Here is a 22,713-nt window from a genome sequence, read left to right as displayed (position 1 = left end):
AGTACACACAGGAGGGACTGTGCAAGAGAAAGAAAAGACTTATGTTCATATTTTCCTTTTCCTTCTTTAGCACTCCTGAACTTAATTTCCAATTATGGCCCAGGATCCTTGTATTTTATACTGTTTACCTTAAATTGACTTGATCTACTGCATGCAGTTTGGGATTTTGAATACATAAAATATATTTTTCACATAATAGCTTTTGTTCCTGGCCAAAACAAGTCAAGTCTGCTAGTCTGTTCAAGAATGAAACTCCATTCAGACCAGGAATTGGTCTGGTTGTCCCCCTTTGCAGTTAAAAGCAGAAATGTTTTACTTGTAGTGCTTTCACCAAACTGAGCACAATATCCCAAGTGAAGCCAAACCAATTTTAAGATGAATTCTTACATCCTACACTAGCAACATCAAGTAAGACTTGTATGGAGCTTTTTTAAATGCTCTCCTGTATTGTCTGGATGTCTGAAGAATTGAAGAGCAGTCTCAATAACTCACTTACTGCTCCTTCAACCTGATGTTGTAAAGGTTCTTGAATCCTGCATAATGTAGTTACACATCATCTACTTATTTCTAAATCCATGATGCCAAACTTCTTAAAAACATTTTCAATTAGTAGCTGTTCTTTTTTGCTTCTTAAACCTTTTCTCCCTTTCTGTAAACTTTGTATTTAACTGAGGTGAGGCTGTTTAGTTTATAAATCCCAGTTTCTGTGTATTTTCTTATGGATGGGTGTTACATTTACAATTTTCCAATCAGTATGTACATTCCCTGCCCCAAGACTCATCCTGGTGAGTGGTCTTTTAAAAGTAAATGCTGGGGGGTAAAATAAAGCTCACTCAACACATTCTTACTCATGCTGCATTTTTACAACCTATATATATATTACCATCATTGCCTTTTTTACGCTTTGGCTGGACAAATAGGTGAATGAGTATTTCAATTTTGAACTAATTTTCAAATTTAAGAAATTTCATATTGTGTATCAGCAGAGGTCAATTTAATTATGCAGCCCCCTAGAGTACAATGTATTTTTAAAGCACTGATCAGTCTATTTCCTTAATGGCTTTGGCCTATAAAGCTTCTGGAATATGGACCTTAAGTTAGAGGAGTGATCTGACTTGAACTGCACCCCTGTGTCTCTTGTTTTAATGATTTTTTATGCCTTTTAAAAGACCGCATGCAAGAAACATCTGGGGAGCTTATTAGGAGCCGATTCCTGTATCTAATTATCAATATAGGAGTCTCTTCCTTCTTAAAATTAGTCACAGCCGGCAGAAAACAAAACGGTAGCAAATTACCTCTTTCCCACCAATTGCCTGCTGGGCAGCGCAAGACACTCCTCCCCTACCAGAATGCATCACATTCGCACAGGCACAAAACACAAGCCACTTCCCACCCTCCGGCAAATTCCCCTGTACCTAGACTTCATTTTAAGTTCATAAACAGTCTCCAGCAGACCTCAGAAATGATCCCATACCATGCTGTGAGGCTCCTGTGTGTACAGTGGATGTCGTTAGGAGTACAAAAAAAAGTTTCTTTAATTAGTTTCAACCCTTTTTAGCTAGGTTTACGAAGATAATCTCAAATTCTGTTTTACCTAAAATTACTCTTTTCTACAGCTCCTTCAAAACATTAGCCATGAATTAGGCCAAAAGACTTTCGAACATCGACATTCCTGGTTCCTGTAGTGGATCATGGGGAGCTTTTGAGGAAGACTGGGTACTGTTAGGGGAGGTGTAGGCTGCTTCTGCATTGATCATAACATAAAGGGATAATTTAGAAGTGACAGGAGTGAACTGCTTTATGTGCATTACGAGTGAGCAATGCAAGTGGCAGAATTTGAAACACTGCAAATACCCAAGGCAAATTTAAAGAAGGATTTCCTATGAATACTGTTTACGGGAAGCTTACTAGTGATGTACACATAAAAAAACCTCACAATAAGTGACCTTTGATATGCATCTTTTCAATTTAGCATTAATATAAACAGAAAAATTGAGATATAGCTGTTATTTAGATCTGCACTTACATTTTCTGATCTGCTAATTGTTACCACTAAAAATCTTCTGTTTTTTAAACAGCTAGGAAATCTGGTAACCTCTTTCTTTTATCTACTGAAGACCAATTTCTGTCTCAGAATGGCTAATTTGTAGGACGGCCAATGTTCCAGTTCATAACAGTTTGCTTGGCTAAATTAGAACTGTTTTAACTTCTCCAGCTTTATAACTCTCCAAGTCTCTTGCGTTAACACATCTTTTTCTTCAGGCACTTTATCTGTTAAAGTTTTAATTTGCTGTCTACATTGACAGAAATATTTCAAGCATTTAACAAAACTTCTAACTGCCATTATTCAAAGGTACTGTAATATATTTTAATTTAAACCTTCATTTAACAACTTAAATTAACTAAGAAGAAATTCTCATTTACATCAGTGACTTTAAGAACTACTTTGCTCCAGGGTACAACAGCAGGGGTACAAATTCAAAGGATTTGAAGCCACAAGTCTCTGGATAGGTGTTCAAAGCCATTCACTACTCCTCCACAGTACTATCACTAACGTCCTGACTTCCTCTGAATTAGCGTTGCCCATAAGATTCCTGGATCAGAATTCTTCTTAGAGAAATTTTGCAAATACAATGTCATTTATGTAGTGTGACTACCTATCTAAGAGGCTCAGTGATGATGCAGAAAATACATAACTCTTTATATTTTCTTCTCTACCCATGTGTCAACAGGTTAATTTACAATTGAAATTTATTTCTACCTTACCCACCAACTTCCTGGCACAATTACTTTCAGTAAAAATGTTTTCATCTTTGAACATCACCAGCTGGAGTCAGGCTTCAGAAATACGTACTGGAGCCCCATTTTGGAAAGCTTTGTCTAAATACAAGTCCTAACTTGCTAGTATTTAATGCTCAATGCACATCCATTCTTTTTGCTTTACAGGGCTCTCGTCAAAAATACACTGAGTTGCATTAAAATACTACAATTGAGCACTGGTACCAGTATTATTTATTGCATTTTAATTTCTTTTAATTACAATTCAAAGTGTGGTGACATTACCGAATCACTCTCCTCTGATGCACATAAAAACTTACTAGGGTTTGCACTGCTGCTCTCTAGTCCATGCCATTAAATACCTTCTGTTTCAGTACAGATAGAGTCTTACATGGATATTCATGTAGATCTGTTGTCTCTATCCCCTTACTCCAAACACACTATCGAGTAGTCCGACTGACCTCAAGGACCTGTGTTTGAAACAAGTCCGCTTGTTGATGTGTTCATGGTATCCACAAAAGGGCATGAGCTTTTTAAGTCTGTGATAAAGGAAAACCCCTGTATTACTCCCCCTCCCACTGATAACTGTTCACAGAAATACATAATTCAGATACTAGTCCTGTTTGTTTACTGTATTTGTGTGAAATGGGTCTCTTGATGTTAGAAGAATTGCTTCAGCATCTGTATTGCAGGACCTTATGAAGGAGGGCAAATTATATGCATTTTAAATTTTATTACATGATTTTTATCAATTCCTTTTTTTCCCAAGTGGAAATTTACTGGACTGAATTTCACAAATGATGGCCTTGTGTCCCAGTAAGATGTAGAACTGGAAGGAATGTACTAAAAGAAGCATTATAGAATTTAAAAAAAAGTCTACCTCATAAGACACCAGAATTAAGACAGTAACTTGGCTACATTTGTTTAGAAATGTATTTTCTGAGGATGACATTGTTGTCTCCCAAACAGGAGAAATACAGCTATACCAGTGAGGTGGACAGATAGCTACAAAAAAAGAAAAAGAATCCACACTCAAAGTTAGAGAGGTGTTGTTTAAATAAAAAGACACAATTCCCAATGAAGGTTTGTGTTGGCTGAAAGGTTGACAAATGTTAATCATTCTGAACTAGAGAGAATGCACGCCTGGTTGATTCTACTATGGTCAGATATTTACCACTTCATTAACCATATTTGTATGACCTCAGCAATCTGTAGGCAGTGCACACAGTAAATATTGTGAAAACAAGTGTATTCACACCAGATTTCAGGAATATGGTACTTTTAGGTCTTGATTTCTCCATAGTATTGGAATCTCTCATTGTTCCCATTCCCTACGCGCAGATGAGTCTCTGGTTTAATTTCCTGCTTTCAACAAAAAATCCAGCTGCTGTGTACTAATGGCCTTCCTAGGCATGAAGGGAAAAAATTGGAAGTCTTCCATTTGGAGTTACCATGGCTGTAACATTAGTTGGCTGTTACTGGAAATCACGCTTTAGTGTACATGTAAATTGTGAGCTACAAAGGGCTTTTCAAAATGAACACGAACCAGTGGGCACAAGCAAAAAGTATGGGAAAGTGCATTTAAAACTGAAAAGAGATGACACTTCTTGACCAAAGGGATTGTGGTATCAAACAAGCTACCCAACCATGCTGCTAGGCAACACCCTGGCTTGTTTTAAGAAATGGCTGATATGGAGCTGGCAAGATGAGTCAAATGTCCTGCTCTCATCCGTAACCTTTCTTACATTTTTGTGTTGAAACTTGCCAATGTTTCTTTGAAAATTAAGTCATGAAACTTAACTGTTCTTAACCTAGTATGGGATTTACCACCTACACAGTATCCAAGATACCTTAGCTGAAGAACATAAATCAAAAGTAGGACTTACTATCAAAACACACTGCCTATGGGCCTGTTAATGGTCTTCTGTTATTATGGCAGCTTTGTCAAGAGGCTCTCAGGTGCAAATACCTGTTCTAATTTACACTTCAAGTTACACTTAAATTTAGGCAGTGTGTTGCTCTAAAGTTGTGCCTTTTCTAAGCATTTTAAATATTTTTATTTTGGCTCATGTTTTTAACTAAGAAGACCTACAAAGGTTAAAAATACAGATGCTGGACTGTTGTAACAGATTGGAATGGGTACAGTTTTTAACATCCTGACAGGTTTTTAAAATTATATAAATCCAGGGCAATCAACTTCAAGATGTTTGCTTCCCGTAAAAGTAGGGGTGTGTCCTTGAAACTGCTGTCGATTGGATGTCGCTCCCAGCTGCTAGAGACACTCCAGACCTTGACAAAACAGAAGAGCCTGCCGCTGGTTTTTCTCCAGCAGCTGGAGCTCTAGACAGACAGCAGCATCAAGGACACACTCCTACTGTGCTGAATGAAAGCTGACAACTTGAAAGTGGCTGCACTGGACTCATGTACGGCTAAAAAGTTTTCAAAGGGAGAGCAAATGAACGAAAAAAAAAATCCAGGCATGCTTCTTAAACAGCTGTGACAATGTGATGATGTATAATGTTTCATTTCTAGTTAATGAATCCCACTCTTTAAAACCGCTGCATTCTTTACAAAAACAGTACTTTCTGCTTCAGCCATGGTATATTAGTGATGTAATATGCATACTATTTGGTAAACAAAAGTAAACAATGAATTTACTCCCAAAAATGAATTTACTGTTGGTGTTGGAACTTCTATCTAAGGCGTCTGTCTGCTTGTAAACCACAGGGGATGGCTCTAACAACTGCACACCTGCACTCAGTGAGTCGTGCTTCTAAAATAAGAGAAGGAATGTAGCTGCTGTGCCAGTGCTGAATCCCATAACTTCTGGATAACAGACACTTCTGGAATAAAATTCAAATCAGGCACATTTGAGCATGAGACAGGAAGCAGCCAATAAACAATGAAGTCAACATGGTTTATCAAACCAGAGGTGCATTAACCATGTCCAACAAAAAAAATATACTGCAGGTATAGTTAGCGTGAAGTACTGTTAGAGACTGCTGTGTCAAGTACTGCAATGCCACCAAGTTTAGTTCTGACATTACAAGGGTATACAACACTTTAGAGCTCCCAGGATTCCCCAGACAAACCATCTGTCACTTTCACTCAGAACCTGTGCCACAGAAAGGCAAAAAGATCAGTAAAGGTGTTTAAAATCACAATAAAAAACATAAGTGTAAAAGGTTTCCCATTGTGGTTCACATTTGCTTGACACTCTGTTAAAAAAGCTGGACTGCACTGAACCACAGCTGTCAGTCTTGAAAGAACAAAAAAACAGAAAACAGAAAACAAGCTGAATGACAGTAAACACTGCCTCCTCTTGGTTTTCAATTTTTACGTCTAACTTGACCTTAGTTTCCCACATGTGAACACAGTATTCTTATGAGTAGCTACCCATCCTTATCTTATATAGGTTTTATTTCCAAAGCGATCATGTTTGGCCTCTTCACCTCAAAGATTCCATATTCAGATGAAGACAATCTTATTAAAGCTTAATTGTCTCAGAGTTTAAAAGGATAATGTTAATCAGTGTAAAAGCAATTAGTCTCTGGGAAGATCAGTGGAGACTGAGCCCTGAAGGCCAGAAATTGCTGGTTATCTAATGGCTTTTGCTGCACCCAGCAGTTCTTTATAGGTGGTTTGTGATCCCTTTTACTGTAGGGGTGCACATGTAGTTACAGTGCTATCAGTAGTGCACATGTAGTAGTGCACATGTAGTTACAGGCTTCAAGGGATCAGCGTGACATGCTGATTCTACTGTTTGCACAGCAGGTTTGCACAGAGAGAAGAATTGGGTAGCCTGTTAAGTGTACCTTTTAGAGGACAAATATACAGTTAGTGGACAAAAAATGGAAACAACAAATAAAGTCACTTAATAAAGATTTGGGCCACAGTACAGCCTGTATGCAAAGTGTCACAGAGTCTGTAAGTGTCTGGAATTCTGTCAATGTGACACCATGTTCCCCATATGAAAGTCAATCACACTTGGTTATAGAGGTGGAAAACGTTGCTTGATTGAGATCAGATCTGGTGACTGAGAAGGCAATGACATATGGGAAACATCAAAAATCATGCTTATCACACTGGGGGTGACCACATGTTTTCTGTGGAGATGGTCATCCTGGAAGAAGCCCTTTGGGGCAGAAAAGAAACACTGCAACATGGGGCGAAGACGCTCACTCATTACCATTAAGAATGTTTCAGGGGTGTTACACTGCCATTCTTTCCCATGCTGAAATAAAAGTAATATCAGCCTGGTGCTTCATGGTTCCTCAGCTGTCTATGCCAGGAGCAATCTGGGATAGGACTTACCTTTGGCAGCATAGGAGTGGCTCTCTTGCTCTTCTTCTCCGAATTGGGGTCATCCAGCTGGTCTGGCTCAAAAGTGTACAGTTCAGTGAGCTCGTTCATCGTGAAGTGACGCTCAATCTGCTGTTGGTCCACCACGCGGAATGAAAGAGACTGCTTGGCAACCTGTCTGTCATAAATTTTCTCCTCCATGGTTCCCTACAGAAAAAAGATGGAAGAATCATTTCTTATGTGATTTAAGTCTGTGCTGGCAAAATCAATAGATTTGCGGTCATCTTCTTCATGCTGGGAAACTAGCCAAAAAGCATAAACAAAAATAATCATTTCCTGCACATATTATATATAGCTTCTGAAAAAGTAAACATTTTTATAGCATTTGCTCACACAAGCAGGATAAGACAAATCATTTTCAAGGATTAGAGCAAGCAGGTGTATTTATGCTATTCAAAACACTGCTTTAAGTTACATTATAGTGCACAAATGATTCATTATTAGATGAAACTTTAAATGAGACCAGGCTGCAATACTAGTCAAACTAAAAAAAATTATTTTAAAAAACATAAGTCAGTTAAACATGAGTTATAACAATTACAATTGAGAGGATGCCATTCATCACGTTTAGTCTGTTTTTTACTGAATAACGGACCCAAGGATCTCCCCCATTTGTTTCTTTAAAAAATCTACTGTATCTGCTAGAACAACATTCCATATTCCACAAATGCAGGAAACCTTTTTCGAAAGCAGAAAATTAATTCATTCCAGAGATCTTAAAAGTGGAATACTGCACATATTTATCATTAAATCACTAAAACTGCTACCAAATAATAGTTACTCATTTCAGCTCAAAAAAGATACTGTCGTGTGAGAATCAAATAGATGGTCCTTTTCATTAACAAAGTTTTTAAATCTCCACCATATCTTAGTTGCTCCAACTTTTTAAAATTGATGACAATGAACCGATGAATGGTTAACGTTTCTAAACATACAATACTACACAGTTCTCAGATATATAGCGGTTTAGTAAACACCATAACTCAGTTTACTACAAGGGCATTTACAACACAAGTAACACCTATGGGAGCAGATAATAACACCCCAAACTTTAAAGTTCTTTATAGATATGGGATATGGTATATTACAAGGCTATTATAGTAACTGTGACTGTTTTAGTATGTACCTGTGAGATGTAGTTTTTGAAAACAAATGTGATAAAAACATCACAAGATGTTTAATCCTACTTGTTATTGTTAATTACATGTTTTTGTTAGTACCTAGTAATTAGTACTTGTGTTATATACCCTGTTCTTCCATTTTAACATCACATGATATAAACAGCTAGAGAGCAACATCTCGTGTTAAAAGAAAATTCACAGGGAATAAGAGCTTTATTTAAACTTAAAATAGTTGAGCTCATAACATCAAATATTTTCTTACCTTATCTGGGTAAGTCTACATTTACTTAAGATATTCAGTAAAAAAATGTTTACAATATTTTTACAAGAAATTTAAATATTTGCAATATTTGACCATATTTTTCTTTCATAACATTTCAATCAAAGTGGTATCTAAAGATATTCATCAGTAAAAGCCCCTCAATAAGAAATGTTAGTATCTTTCATGATAAAGTTTATGTCCAGTGGCTATATATCAAGTTAAGATATGAGAATTACCTGAGCCAAAAATCTGTACACAAACACAGTTTTTGTTTGGCCGAAGCGGTACACTCTGAAGATACTCTGAATGTCGTATGATGGGTTCCAAGAGGCATCAAATATAATTACTCGGTTTGCAGCAACCAAATTGATCCCAAGAGATCCAGCTCTAGTGGAGATGAGGAACAAGCGCCCTCTAAAAGAAAAAGAAAGAAAGAACTGTAGAGAAGGACAAGTGGAGATGAAAAACCTCGGCTTACACATGCTGCTGTTAAAACATATTTCAGAGACTTCGCACTGAAAAAGAAATTCTGCCGATTAAAACAAAACTTTACACGCAAGCAAAAAATTAAGTAGGGTTGTCAATTAAACTTTTAAAACTTTTGACTTTTTAAAGTTTCTTAAGGAAGTCCCCGGATGCACATTATTTATAAAATATTATTATGCTCAGTTTGTCACTGATCTAATTGTGCTTCACTTGAGATTTAATTATGGAAGGACTCTTAAAAGGCCACCATATGACATGAAGGTTACTGGTTACTGGTAAGGACGTGATTTCAATAGACAGATAAAACCAATTAAAAATATTTTAGTCGTTAACATTCTTGAAAACCTTTTTACCATGTCCCAGGGGTCACAGTAATGTCCAAGTACATGTCTCACATTAAGGCAATCACTGCTCAAGCAAAATAACCTGTAGTTAATGCTTTTGTTAAGGTGTGCAACTGTGAAACAAACAACAAAGATTGAAAACTGTACATTCACGACACTAAAGCACCTCAGGCCAGTTAACAGCAAAAACAGACTGGTTGAAGAAGTGCCAGGTGATTTAAACCCATCCTCCTAAAGCAGCTCTTTGGCCCAATGTATGCTTAATGTGCACAATGTGTTTTGTTTTTATCATTATTCGCTTCTGTGCATGGATTTTTCAGTGCTCAAATAAAAAAAAAAATCTAAACCGAGTTGGTGAATTATACATACACGATAAATCTGAGATAGATAATAGATACTGTAGATATGTAGAGTGTGGTTACAAATCAATGAAGACTGGGGTGACTGCTGTGTTATGTACAAGCAGTAGAGGTAGGCAAAGTATGGCATTGCTGTAACATTTGGTCTATGATTGTCACTGCATAGTGAAGAGAGAAAACCATTAGAAAAAAAATCCATCCAGTTTGCCCTTGTTGAGGTTTGTGATAAGACAGTTGTCTGCAAAGAATCTTTCAATGCAAACTAGTAAAATAAAAGTTTTTGATTCTATTTTCAGAGTGAGAGCACTGATGAAGGGCATTTATGAGGTGCACTAGACACTAAACATATTCTTTAAACATACAAAGCCCTGCACTGGCAGCTAAGTGATCTGAACAAGGAAGCTGAAAGGGAGGCATGGATTTGTTAATAAAATGGGTGTTTTTCCAGGTACAGGCCTGAAGAGCAGATCTTAGGAAAGAAATAAACATAGAGTCACCCTGCAAAAGCCTAGATCTAAGACAGGAATAAAGGGCTGGAAGGGGCTTCACTCTAATAAAGGCAACAAAAAGTTCACAGTTAGAGACAGCAAGGAACTTAGGTTCAAGTTTTAGGTTTTCAACAGTAACAATTTAAACACTAGTTCAGGTGGGCAGCTGCGCCAGCATGCGTAGGCTGCAAAGGAACGGGTAATAGGTTTATTCCATGCTGAAAAGAAGAAGAAAGAAAACACAACGTTTCGGCCATGGAGCCTTCTTCAGGTGTGTTGACACCTGAAGAAGGCTCCACGGCCGAAACGTTGTGTTTTCTTTCTTCTTCTTTTCAGCATGGAATAAACCTATTACCTGTTCCTTTGCAATTTAAACACTGATCTGTTAGCAGAGTCTCTGCTCTATACTTCATGCCTATTGCTCCTGTTGCTCAGTATTGGAAAGCAAATGGTTTCTGGAATGAGATACTAACAAGCAACTTTAACTATACTGTATGTGAATACACTATAAACCATTTCTGCAATAAACCAACATCACTGTACATATTTTACAGTTTTAATGTTAAAACATAGAAATTTACATATCTTTAATATTTACATTACATAATTATTTTTTTAGGTTTTTATTGCTTTTCTATATTAATATTTTATACCTTCTGTTATACAAGGTTCCATAAAATGCACAACTGCTTGATGTCACAGGTTCAAACAATAAAATCAATAAAATACAATAAACATAAATATTTCTTTTACATATTTTAATAAAGCTTATCAGTAATTAATATAGAAATCATATTGATTTGTCCAGTTGTTTTAACAATCTGAGCAGCATCTTTGCACAAGGAGAAATGATTGCAAGTATAGTTAAGATATTATAAGCACAGTTTTTGGAATTAATGTTGCCTTAATCAGTATTTCATCCAGAGTTTTGTAAACAGATCCAGTCACCCTGACAGTAGCCAATGTTCACATGTGCTATGAGATCATCATTTGAGAATTATGAACAAATTGGAAATATACAGTTATAACTATCGCATATACTTGTAGAGTCAGAAGCACACACGGCTAAGCTATAGTATGTGGATGTTACATATGGTTCTGAATACAGGCCCTCAAAAAGCACCTGATTTGTTTACCAAGAAGGTATAGAAAACTGTACCTAAAACAATGCCTTGATTGGCATAAAGAGGCTTTTTAGAAGGCATCATTGCATTGTATAGGATAAATTAAAAAGATTACCTGGCATTGCTTATATCATTGAAATCCTCAGCCCACTTCTTCCTTGTCATTGCGCTAGTGGAGCCATCAAGACGGTAATAATCAATATTTCTGAACCATTTTCCTTCACCTGCCATCATTAAACAAAAATAATGTGATTAATATTTCCCCCTATCAACAAAACACTGATGACTTCAAGAAGGTTGCTTTACATTAATTTTATTTGATGCACTGGCTTTGTTTTCTAAATCCTTACATTGTACAGGAAATGCCTGTACTGAACAAGACACAACATGGAATGTAACAAAACACTGGAACATGTTGCAGTAAAGAGGATTAGTAATAGCCATGCTACAGAATTCAAGCATTTCTCTTTTCCAGTGAATGACTGGTACTTCAAAATGCAGATTTAAACTCTGCTCTTACTAAGGACAACAACAATTTTTAAAAAAGCATTTTTGCATTACAGTGCATGGAGCTAGCAGAAGTCACATTTCTGAGACATTTAGCCAGAAATGTCCAGGTATTTGACCTTGTCGTTCTAACATTGACATACCTCTTGTAGATATCAAATTGTGCATATTTCACTTCTCACAGTGCCCTGCTCATTATAGAAAGACAATTCTTTGAGCTTTGTGAACCGTCTCTTATCTTTTCTTGTAACCTGAGACAGCCACAATAGCCAGAAACCCAAGTGGACAAGCACTTCTACTAATATTTAACAGGAAGGCCATTAAGCCTTTTGAGGTATGGTAAAAAGAAAAACTGGACACAAAGCAGGATCAATAGAGCAATATGAAAAGTACACAGATCAAAGAAAAGAGGACAGAGGAAGAGAGAAGTTTTAACATCATAAGAGCTGTACACTTCCAAAGGAACTTCTGTTTTTGTGTAGGGACTGTTGCCTTTTATGAGTCTTTGTACTGGTAGAAAGTGGCATACTAAGATTGCCAATATTAATTTTCATGTTGTGTGTCATCTGGGGTACTTCAAGGATCTATTTTAGTGCCACTTCTGTTTAATCTATATATTAATGATCTCCCACTTTTATATCCTGAAATTGATATGCTGTACACTGATGACACAGTTCTTTATCTCCATGCAAAATCCAAACTACAAGTAGTTCATAAACTAACCTCATCTGTAAGCAGAATATCAGATGTGAGATCTTTCAAATTCATGCCTTATGTTAATTGTAAGCAAAATAGTCTGTATGTACTTCTTTCTAGAAAAAAAGCTATATGAACTTGATATTATTGTAAACAGTGAATGTACTGTAAGTTGTGTCTCATTTTAAATATCCTGAGATTGTTACTGATTTAAATCATACATTCAAGAAATTTGTGAAAAGATTGCAAATAGTTAGATATAATCTTACGGACTGAGAATACTGCTAAATTATATATGCATTCAATGATCATATCACCTTTTTTGTATTGTATAACAAGTTAGTCACAAGTACAAAATACTATGATGTGTGCCCTGTATACACCGTACAAGAAAACACTGAAACTACCGGATGGGAAACCAACATATTACCTCCACTGCAACATAATGAACAAGTACAATCTATAAACATATGATAATTTCATGTATTCTGCAGATGCCCGTCAGGTTTTCAGAAACAATCTTAGTCTCCTCCTTTGAAACATTTTAAATCACTCTGTTCTAACAATATCAGAAACACAAGTGCCAAAACTAGCAGGGACTGGTGCAGTATACAGCCACAGTATTTGGAAAGAGCAAAACTAAAGTGAAATCATGACTTAAAGCAAATCCATTTTAATATAATAATAAGATTAATAATAGTAATCATTAACCTTTGGATGTCTCTTTTAATGACTAGCAATGCCACTGATCTTGACAAGTGATTGACTTCTAATGTAACTCTTGCAACCTTTAATTTATATTTATAAATTTACCATGTACTTTACCATCTTTAAACTCTATTTTCTATTTATCATACGGTACGGCTTCATGTGGTTTTATATGTATACTTTTTTATATATATAGTTTTATCCTACACAGGGGTACAGATGTAAAGTAGCTTTTCAGCTAAGCTTATAATAATGTCATTTTCTATTTGTTGTAACCACCAGGCTAAACTCAATCTCTTACTGGTTTAGTGATGCAGTTTGTAATAGGGGAACGAGTTCCCATTTATTTAGCATCTGATTAGGAAGTGATTTAGTCCTGAGCTGAGTCTTCATTTCACAAGACACATTCCCACAAGCCGGGTTTTATTTTTTCTGGTATGTGTAAACAGCTCAACTCTAAGATTCACACTTTTGTACATGTTTGTGTTTTTGTCTTTTACATTTTCTGCCTGGTTTATTTCTTTGTCATCCACCTGTGCCAGGCAACAAAAATATTCCCTGAGTATTCCCTGACAACAGGTGCCATTGTTATTTTTTACGATTGCTTCCCAAGCATTCTGGTGCTTTAAACAAGTGTCACAAGTCCTCTTTATGCACTTTTTTCGAGTCATTAACAGTTGGAATATAGCGTACTCTGTACAAAGGGTTGACTATCAGAAAACAGTTGTGAGATCCTTGTGTCCCAGCTTATTTGGTGCTGTTGGGGTGCAGATAACTAACAAGAATTGAAAAAGTGTTTACCATATACGTAATGTTCCATAGGTTATAAAAATTCTTTCAGAGGCTAATTTTTCCCTATATTCAAAACACAGACATGCGCACAAATTCACTCTCTGCACATTACTTTTCAATTCTATTCAGAAATATGTGTAGGGAAATGCGAACTGCATACTGTACTTATAGATAACAGTAAGCAAGCAACATATTTCTGTATCTGTACCAACCACCTGTTAAAGACGGTCTATCAGTCGAAAAAAAAGAAAAACAACCTGCTGAAAAATACTGGTAAACTCACTTTGTCTGCTTCTTATGGAGGACAAATGAAAATGTAACAATATTCACAATCGTGATGAGCCCTAACAGTTACAGGTCACTGTGGCATAGGGAACGGTCTTGCAATCAGTTCTCCAGTTAAAAAGTCTATCTTGTGGGCCTGAAGAGAAGGCCCACTTGTACGCTCAGATACTTGTCCAGAAGGCACTCAGCCCTTCCTATCTCTCAGCTAACCCTGGACTGTGTTCGCATTCTGTGTTTCGGCATGTTTCTAATTACTGGACTGTGATCTTTTCATTAAATTGCAAACCCTTAAGCAAACATTTTTAGGGGAATTAAAAAAAAAGTCAAGGTCTAATCATTTTGGAAATGAAAGCAAAAACAGCTGCTGCAGTTTAATTAGGATGTGAAAGAACACCACCACACACCAGATGCTCAGGGTGGAAAAAAATTATACATGTATATAATATACAAAGACACTCTGGCTGAAGTCAAAGTTTGTTTATAAAGCCTATTCCCCGAGGCTATTTATTTTCACTTTTGCACTGGTGTGTATAAGAGCCTATGAACTGAGTGATGTATTGTCAAGTTAGAAGGAGACCAGAGGAGATGAGCTCACGTTAGGCAAAGCTGGGAAAAATTGGAAAAGCAGCTCTAAGAGTGTGTGAGACAGTCTGCAATTGGCAGACTGTGTAAAGAATTAAAATATCCAACTGCATCTTATATTACAGTGAACTCTACCCCCTACACATTCATTCATATTGAGTCCATGTGCATTTATTATCTATGATTTATAAAAAAGTGACACTAAATAACACACATGATGAGTCAACGCTTTAATCTACAATGATTTAAAGATAGTTTGGATCAGTGTTATTTCATTTTCATATGGATGTATCTCCAAAAAAACAAAATGAAAAAAATGTGTTGCTTGAAGTCCCAATTTCCTTTCACATGACAACAGCCATTACTGATATCTCAGGATATCTAAACTGGATTACTGAAGTCCCAGGCAAGGACATTTTGACCCCTCTGGTTAGATGCCTAGAGAACATATCTACCTCTTTTAAGATATCCACTAGCCAGTAAGAGTAGACACTATTTCCTCTACTATCTTCCTTCCATCTGGATTGGGATCTGTCCAGACTAAAGGCTAGGACTCTAGCAGGATTAAGGATATGAATAAGGGCATCTGCACATAGCTGCAGGGGAGCATAATATACACTCCCTCCTGCTGGTTAACATGGATGGGGGTTATGTGACCAGGAAGGAGAGCGGTTAGTGGGTGGCAACACTGCTGGCAGCTGCCTATATTGAGCTCAAGCCTTTTCTGGGAAGCTCCAGCCAAGGATCAAAGGTAATTAAGACTTATGTTCAGCTCAACACAGTAGCAATGATCCCAGCCAAGGGAAACACAGGTGCGCCTTCAAAAAACAGCACGATAAAGGACAGAACTCTAGTAAAAGCTCATCCATTTCAGTGAATATTATTATAAATGAGGCCTACCCTTGGAGAAAAGGCTGAAGCAGCTGGATTAAGAAACACCAAAACATCATTAAACTGCATAATTCAAAGCATATACAACATATGACATGGAGCTAATAAAGCCAAGGAAGAATTAAAAGAATATTTTTTTTTAATTGAACACTAATGTTAACTAGAGATCTGTAAAAATAGCAATCTGTTAATTGATGCCAAGCAAGTTGATACAAAACTACAAAACAGAATGGGGCACAGGACAGGCCTAAGATAAACTTCACTGTCAGTGTGCTCGAATTCCAAGGTTAAAGCGATGGGGTGACATCCATACATAATGGCTATCAGTTTAGTTAAGAGAAAACTCTACTACACAAATTATAGATCAATAGAGCTCTCCTGTTCTTTACCATTCCTGCCTCAAAAGGTCAGCCTGTATTAGAAATGGCTCCATATTGGTCCAGAACAAGGCTGTTGTTTTAACAGTGTGTTGGCCCTTGGGAAGGTACATCCTTAGATGAAACTGACCCTTAAGCACAAAATACAGCAGCATCACTTTACAAGACCATCAAAGAGCTTATAAAATGAACAGGTACATATTTTAGGCAGCATACCTTTATATAGATCAGGCTTCCCCTCCTCTTTCGCCCTGTCAGCCAGCTCCAGAAAATCTTCAATCAAATCTAATGAGATTAGTGACTGGCTGAAGACAAGCCTGAAACCATAAATGAGCACAAAAAAGTAAATAAACAATTGTCTTGAAGCCACTTGGTATTTACTTAGCAAAGGGATGAAACAGGTTTATGAAATTAAATAAATTCATCACTAGTGTTAAATCACAGTCAATGTTTTTATCAGCCTAGAAAACACAGTGTATAGTGCACAAGCTAATAAAAAAAGATATTCATCTCGGTTTAAAAACAGCCACAGCAAGTGCTCCCCCATAAAAAGCTTAATTACATCAATTAAGAATTAATCAAACAGAAACCAAACCAGGTGAGCCAAATTCCTGCTACCAAATGGATCAGAAAGGCCTATATTTTACTATATTTGACAAGTGAAGCCCACAATGCTATGTCTGTTACAAACACCCCTGCAGCACATGAAATCAATAAAAAGTGGCAGATAAAGAGGTGAATGATGACTTATTGACTCTTAGGTCAGATACCAAAACTTTGTTACTTATCTGAAAAGGAAACCTATGTATAGAAGCAAATGTCAGAGTGCAGTATTTATGATTTTTTTTTAATTCTACTAATCTCAGTAAGATTTTGCATTACAATTATATTTTGCCAAATGTTTCCCGAAGGATCCCCAAAAATGCAACTTCACAAATTGGGCTGCGTAAAGTGTCCCAGACAGTCCCAATTCTCTTTGGAGACTTAAGTGCACAAGGTCTTAATCTGATTGTGACCTCAACCTCTTTCTCTCATTGATGCGAGTCCACTGGGTTGATGTTTCTGGTCAATTCTTAGATTTGGAACTCTGGGGGTGCTCAGATATGTTCAGATTCCTAAAACAGAGAAGTTTGCAAAATGTGCTCCCAAAGCTATTCCTCTGAAAAAATTGCTTACCCACACTGTGGAGCAAAATGGCACTGTTTGGATAATACAGCAGAACTCAAATCAACCAAACTAGAAATGGTTATAATGTGGCTGAACACTGTTTACATATGAGAACATTTTTCAGATATAAACAGACCTAAAACAAACCATTTTGGCAAATAAAATACAGATGAGTGTTTCATATTATAATCTCCATGTGCAGCCACAACTTGTGCTGCAAGTTCGACCTTCATTGCAACAGCTCATTATGACTACAAAACAGTCATAAAGCCTACTGTGAAAAAACCTTTAAAAAAAATAGATTTTGTGTGTCAAAATGAAAGTCCCCAGACATGTTTTATACCATGATGGTTGTCCATATATATTCTGTGATCTTCTTCCCTTTGTGTATACTTTCATTAACACTTAACCTAAACTAGTCTATGTAGGATTTAGGTCAATTTAACCCATTATAGGTTTAGGCCACAAATTGATCCAATTAGCAAATAATGAGATCGATTATATAGTTGGGACTAAAAACATTAGCATTAAGGTACTTGAGAACACTACCCTGCTCCTTCTAAGAATGAGAATCTTCTATTTGAAGCACAAACCAAATTAGTTCCCAAAGCAGACCATACAAAGGAGGTATGAAAACAATGAAGCCTTACACTTTATCTCCCACTTCCTCAGCCATTCGGAGAATTTCAAAAAGCAGGACCATCTTTCCGGAGTGCTCCAATATTTCAGCATCTGCCTCTGTGACAAAATCTTTGTGCCAGTCTGGGGAGGGACTTCCTGGGCCTGAACTTGAGGTAGGTTTACTAACTACATCAATCAAAAAGGAAGAAAAAGAGGAGTGAAAAACTGTTGTATAACTAAATTCAACTCTTAAAGTCCATAAAAAAGATTTCAGACACTCCTATGTATATAGTGATTGAACTGGAAAGTTCACAAAATTTGAAAAATTGGTGTAAATGATTTAAAAATCTGATTTATATACACTCTTTGTATGCTCTTTATTACGCCTTTAGTTTTAATGCATATCATGTCACAATAAAATCCTGTAAGTCACAAAAAACCTCTATAAGTAATATTTTTATTTAGAAGACATTTGTGTGGTATAGGACATTTTAGTTCAATACTCCTAGAAACTCTCAAAGGTGTACTTTGCTGAACGTGTCCTCAGAGTTGGAATATTCTTATGTTCATGTAGGCTGTTTGGGGATTGCTAGAAGAAACCTAATGGCCTCAAGTCTGACTCTCATGTCTTTAAAAGAACCTGGCTATACTGAGGCCAGAAGAGATGCAGTTGGTTTTGTCAATTAATTTAGCAAAAGCCACATTTAATCAAGGAGCACCCAATTTCTGAACACATGTCAGACAATTCAGAAGTTCAGGATATTGTAAGTGGATTGTATTCATCTAACTCACTAAACCTATAATGGCTGAAATCATACTATGGTTCTTTAAACTTGTGAGCTGATTCAATTTGATAACTGACACCACATTAAGTACATTAAACAAGCACAACCTTCGATTGCTCTGCTTTATTTCTAACTGAAATACAGTTATAGATGTCATTGATTACTTATCCTCAAACAAGTTTGGCTTGCATTTCATTCTTCCAGTATGGTTTCTAGTGTACGTGTTTAGGTTTCGATTACTTTTACCATGTGTGGTAAAGGCGCTTGGCCGCCAAATACTACCTCAACATAAATTATCCATGACCTTTGTACGCTGTTTGAAAAATATTGTAGGGAACAGATGTCTACTGATTTGTAGAATGAATTCAGAGAGAATGTGTTTGGCTTAGGATGCAGAGATCACTAAAAAATCATTAATCGTACTTTCAAAGGAAGCTATGCACTTAAAAAAAAAACATTATGCCCTAATCCTTTCCCATTATAATAATACAGATACAAATGATCAATTCAATATGATGCACATTTGTTTTTACTGCATTAGTATATGCCGTGTGTGGTAACGATATCAATTTGGCAATGGCTTAAAACTTAATTTACAAGTTAATTTCCTTCAGTTTAAGGGCACATTTAAAATACAAATCATGGGGATTATAGAGCCAGACGGTCAACCCTGCCTCGAGGGTGGTAAATGAACCTTTTGTTCTCCTACTATGTAAACACGTTTTTTAACAGAACTAGCAGTGAGCTGCTTTTAGGTGAGCCCTAATTTTTCCATTGATCAGCCACACTGAGATATCCAAATTAGTCTTTCATAAATACTCCCAATAAAGCTCTAATATAAATCATTCAACGAGCACACTCATACCGCCATGTCAGTGTCAAACCCAATTCAAACAATCAGAATTTATGGGTAAGCTGGTGTAAATACTGCTTTGCTTTTACACTGATGGCAGCCCCAAGGCACAGGGTTCTGGCTGTTTTAAAAGCACAGCTATCCAAGAAGGAGTGATCTCACCTTCTTCAACAGGCTCGGGTCTGTTCCTTCCTCCCTCTGGGTTGTCACCGCCTCCACCACGAGACCGCGAGTTCCACTCCTTGATCACTTCCAGATCACTTCCACTGTCGGACCCCTCCGCGCTGCTACACTTCTTCCCTCTGCCCTTCTTCTTCTTGCTGAGAAGATCAGAATAAAGAACATCCACAGGTCTGGGTCAAAACACTCCAAATTTAGAACATCAGGAAGACTACAAAGTAGAGGAGGCCGTGGGACTTGTGTGTTCATTCACAACAACTGTCTACTGAAAATACAAAAATTCCAGAGTGCTCATGGCAGTTCTATATTCCTGCAATACAATTGTATGCAAAGGTGTAGGCTCCCCTAGTCAAAGTGTATGTTTTAGTGAATCTCTTAAGTGGGGGAAAAAAAACTGACACCTCTGCGTGGTACAAACTTAAACATGACTTGCAAATTTAGATGCACAATTACTAATTACTTGCTGGTTTTAACAAAGTCTGGGAATCTTTTTTAGCCTTAAATTAGGTCAGGTGAAGACAATTCAGAAATACTCTGACCCTTATAACCTCAATAAATTTTTTTTACAGATTTGCAATGCGTGGAAATTGAATTGCATAATACAGAACCTACGTAGGTCTGATAAGAGGAGGTGCTTCTTGGAATGAGGCTTTTTGGGGTGTATAAATAATTTCCATATCTGAGCAACTTCTGTTCATTGAGCCAGAGCTTATCCTGGTTTTCATGGTGTTAAGAAATGGGCTCTTATTTTCTTACTATGGTCTTTTCAAACTTTTTTTAAATCAATGTCGAGCAAGATCTTAGTAAAATTCCCCACAAGCTGAGGAAAGACACTTTCTTTTGGGAAAAACTAAGTGGTTCCTCATGTATTCACTAAATTGATGTGTGGCTGTGTATAATGTGCATATCACAACCTAATAGGACCCAGTACGGGCTAAGGGTTCTTATGTGAAAGAGTTTACCTCCTTAATGAATAAGGCCTTAAAGGCCAAAGGGGTTTATTTTCTGACATAACACACAAAACACACATTTTGTGGTTTCCAATGAGCTATTTTAAACAACTTAGAACAGATGTTAACACACCCCTCTTCCCTGTCACTACTACTCCTTGCACAATGTTCCTTGGAACACAACTGAATACCTTTTACTCTTCTCCTCTTCAGAGCTCAGACTCATTGAAGACTCTTCTGTATCTGACGCAATGAACTCTTCCATGCTGTCTTCGTCAAAGTATCCCTAGAGCAATGAAATGACAAAACAATTAAATCTTTTCAGACTAACATGTATATCTTGCTCAGATTGTATTAAATGATCACAACAACAGATGTAAATATGTAAAAAAATATTGTTATTGGAAATGTCTATAAAAGTGTCTTAAGAATCTAGAGACATTAATTAATGCCTGACTAGTGTCAACATTTAGCTTCAAATCAAGAAAGGAACTGGGGTGTTTATTGAGTTGTATTAGGTCTGTGAGACACTGATCAAAGGATCCTCTGTTTTACCTTGGTTAATTAAGTTCTGGGTAAATGATTAAGTGTCATCGACAGTCCAGAAACATAGCATAAAAAGGTAGGCAGACAGGGGAGGGAGAGAAAAAGACTGAAAGGGTGAGGCAAGTGAGAGAGTAGAAATGGAAGGAAGACAGAATGTGGAAGCTCCTTTCTCTGATCAGCCTTTAAGACCAGATTCAAGTTAAACTTTTAAACCTTAAGAAAAGTTACCATTCTGTTATTTAAAAAAAACTCAGTTTTCCTGTACTGAGAATCCCTTTGTTAAAAACAGACTCTCTAGGTTAGTGAACGCTTTTTAGAATAGGGAGATTCTTGTTAAGTTTATAGTATGCCAATTTATATAGAGAGGGATTTAAATACAGGTTATATTCTGTTTAGTTTAGAAGCAAGCTTTATCTCTTCTGTTGTTCGTCGTAGGCATTAGATTGGTTTTGAAGACTTGGCAGCTGTCTTGGTTAATCAAGAAATAGACCTTCAAGGCACCTTGTTTGTAAGTTTGTACATGGCATAACTTGTATGTTGTTTATGTTGCATGTTGTCTTATGTTTCATTGTCAATATTAATTTGTTTAACCCAGTATGCCTGAAGAGACTCAGGTGCCTCTAATTAAACCAATCACTCTGGTATATTCCTGGCATATCTTTACAATTTGGGGGTTATGATTATTTATTTTAATTATTGATCAACCTGCTCAGTCAGTTTATGGTATTTCTCTATTTTCAGAACTTCAATTCCTAACAATATTTTTGGGCAAAATTATGTCACGTTAGTAGGTAATAAAAACACAAAATTAAAGTAATTCAGGTTTATCATATTATCCACAATCATACATTTAAAAAGCACTCCTCCTACAATGTGATCTGAGAATTCATGAAGTGAAGTTCTTAAAAGTGCATGTGAATGCTACAGTATGAACACAATTTTGTAGAATGTTCAAAGTGTCAAAGCAGTCAGGAATTTGAATACTTAAGTTCTTTTCTTCCCTGTTGTACTAAAGCAGCACATTTGATTAACAATTTCCATACCTTTGCTTTCTTCAAAGAAGTTTCATGATTGTCTCATCTTTATTTTGTTTTCCAAAAAGTGTGTTTTAACATTTATTTTCAGAATCTGTTAACAGTGGCTTGACTGTTGCAGCATGGTGATGCAGTGGTTGCTGCTTTTCAGCACTAAAGCCACAGGTTCAATTCTGGACCCGGGGTGCTATCTGTAGAATTAGTATGTCGGTGAGGTATTCTTCTGGGTGCTCCAGTTTCCTCCCACAGTTCAAAGACATGCTGGTGGGTTAGCTGGCTCCTGTGACATTGGTGTGAGTGTGTGTCTTTGTATGCCCTGTGATGGGATGGTCCAGGCTGTATCCTAACTTGAGTCCACTGCTTGCCGGGATAGGCTGCAGCTCCCCCATAACTCTATACTGGATAAAGCAATTAG

General features: G+C 36.8%; 1 protein-coding gene across 2 annotated transcripts in view; it reads right to left on the bottom strand.

Annotated features, from left to right (window-relative positions):
• The window catches only part of atrx (ATRX chromatin remodeler), a 106,356-nt gene that overhangs the window by 22,283 nt on the left and 61,360 nt on the right, over positions 1-22,713 (bottom strand). For both annotated transcript variants that reach the window (XM_088924636.1, XM_088924637.1), the window contains 7 exons: positions 20,910-21,004; positions 19,751-19,908; positions 17,980-18,136; positions 16,379-16,479; positions 11,440-11,548; positions 8,760-8,937; positions 7,093-7,287 (listed from right to left, as the gene is read on the bottom strand). In XM_088924636.1, the coding sequence (XP_088780762.1) occupies positions 7,093-7,287; positions 8,760-8,937; positions 11,440-11,548; positions 16,379-16,479; positions 17,980-18,136; positions 19,751-19,908; positions 20,910-21,004 (993 nt within the window). The remainder of the gene's footprint in view (positions 1-7,092; positions 7,288-8,759; positions 8,938-11,439; positions 11,549-16,378; positions 16,480-17,979; positions 18,137-19,750; positions 19,909-20,909; positions 21,005-22,713) is intronic.

This window comes from Atractosteus spatula, chromosome 9, assembly GCF_055471065.1.
Source record: "Atractosteus spatula isolate fAtrSpa1 chromosome 9, fAtrSpa1.hap1, whole genome shotgun sequence".
NCBI classification, from domain to species: Eukaryota; Metazoa; Chordata; class Actinopteri; order Semionotiformes; family Lepisosteidae; genus Atractosteus; species Atractosteus spatula.
The sequence above is the reverse complement of the archived record's forward strand: the minus strand, read 5'-3'. Positions and strand labels throughout refer to the sequence as shown.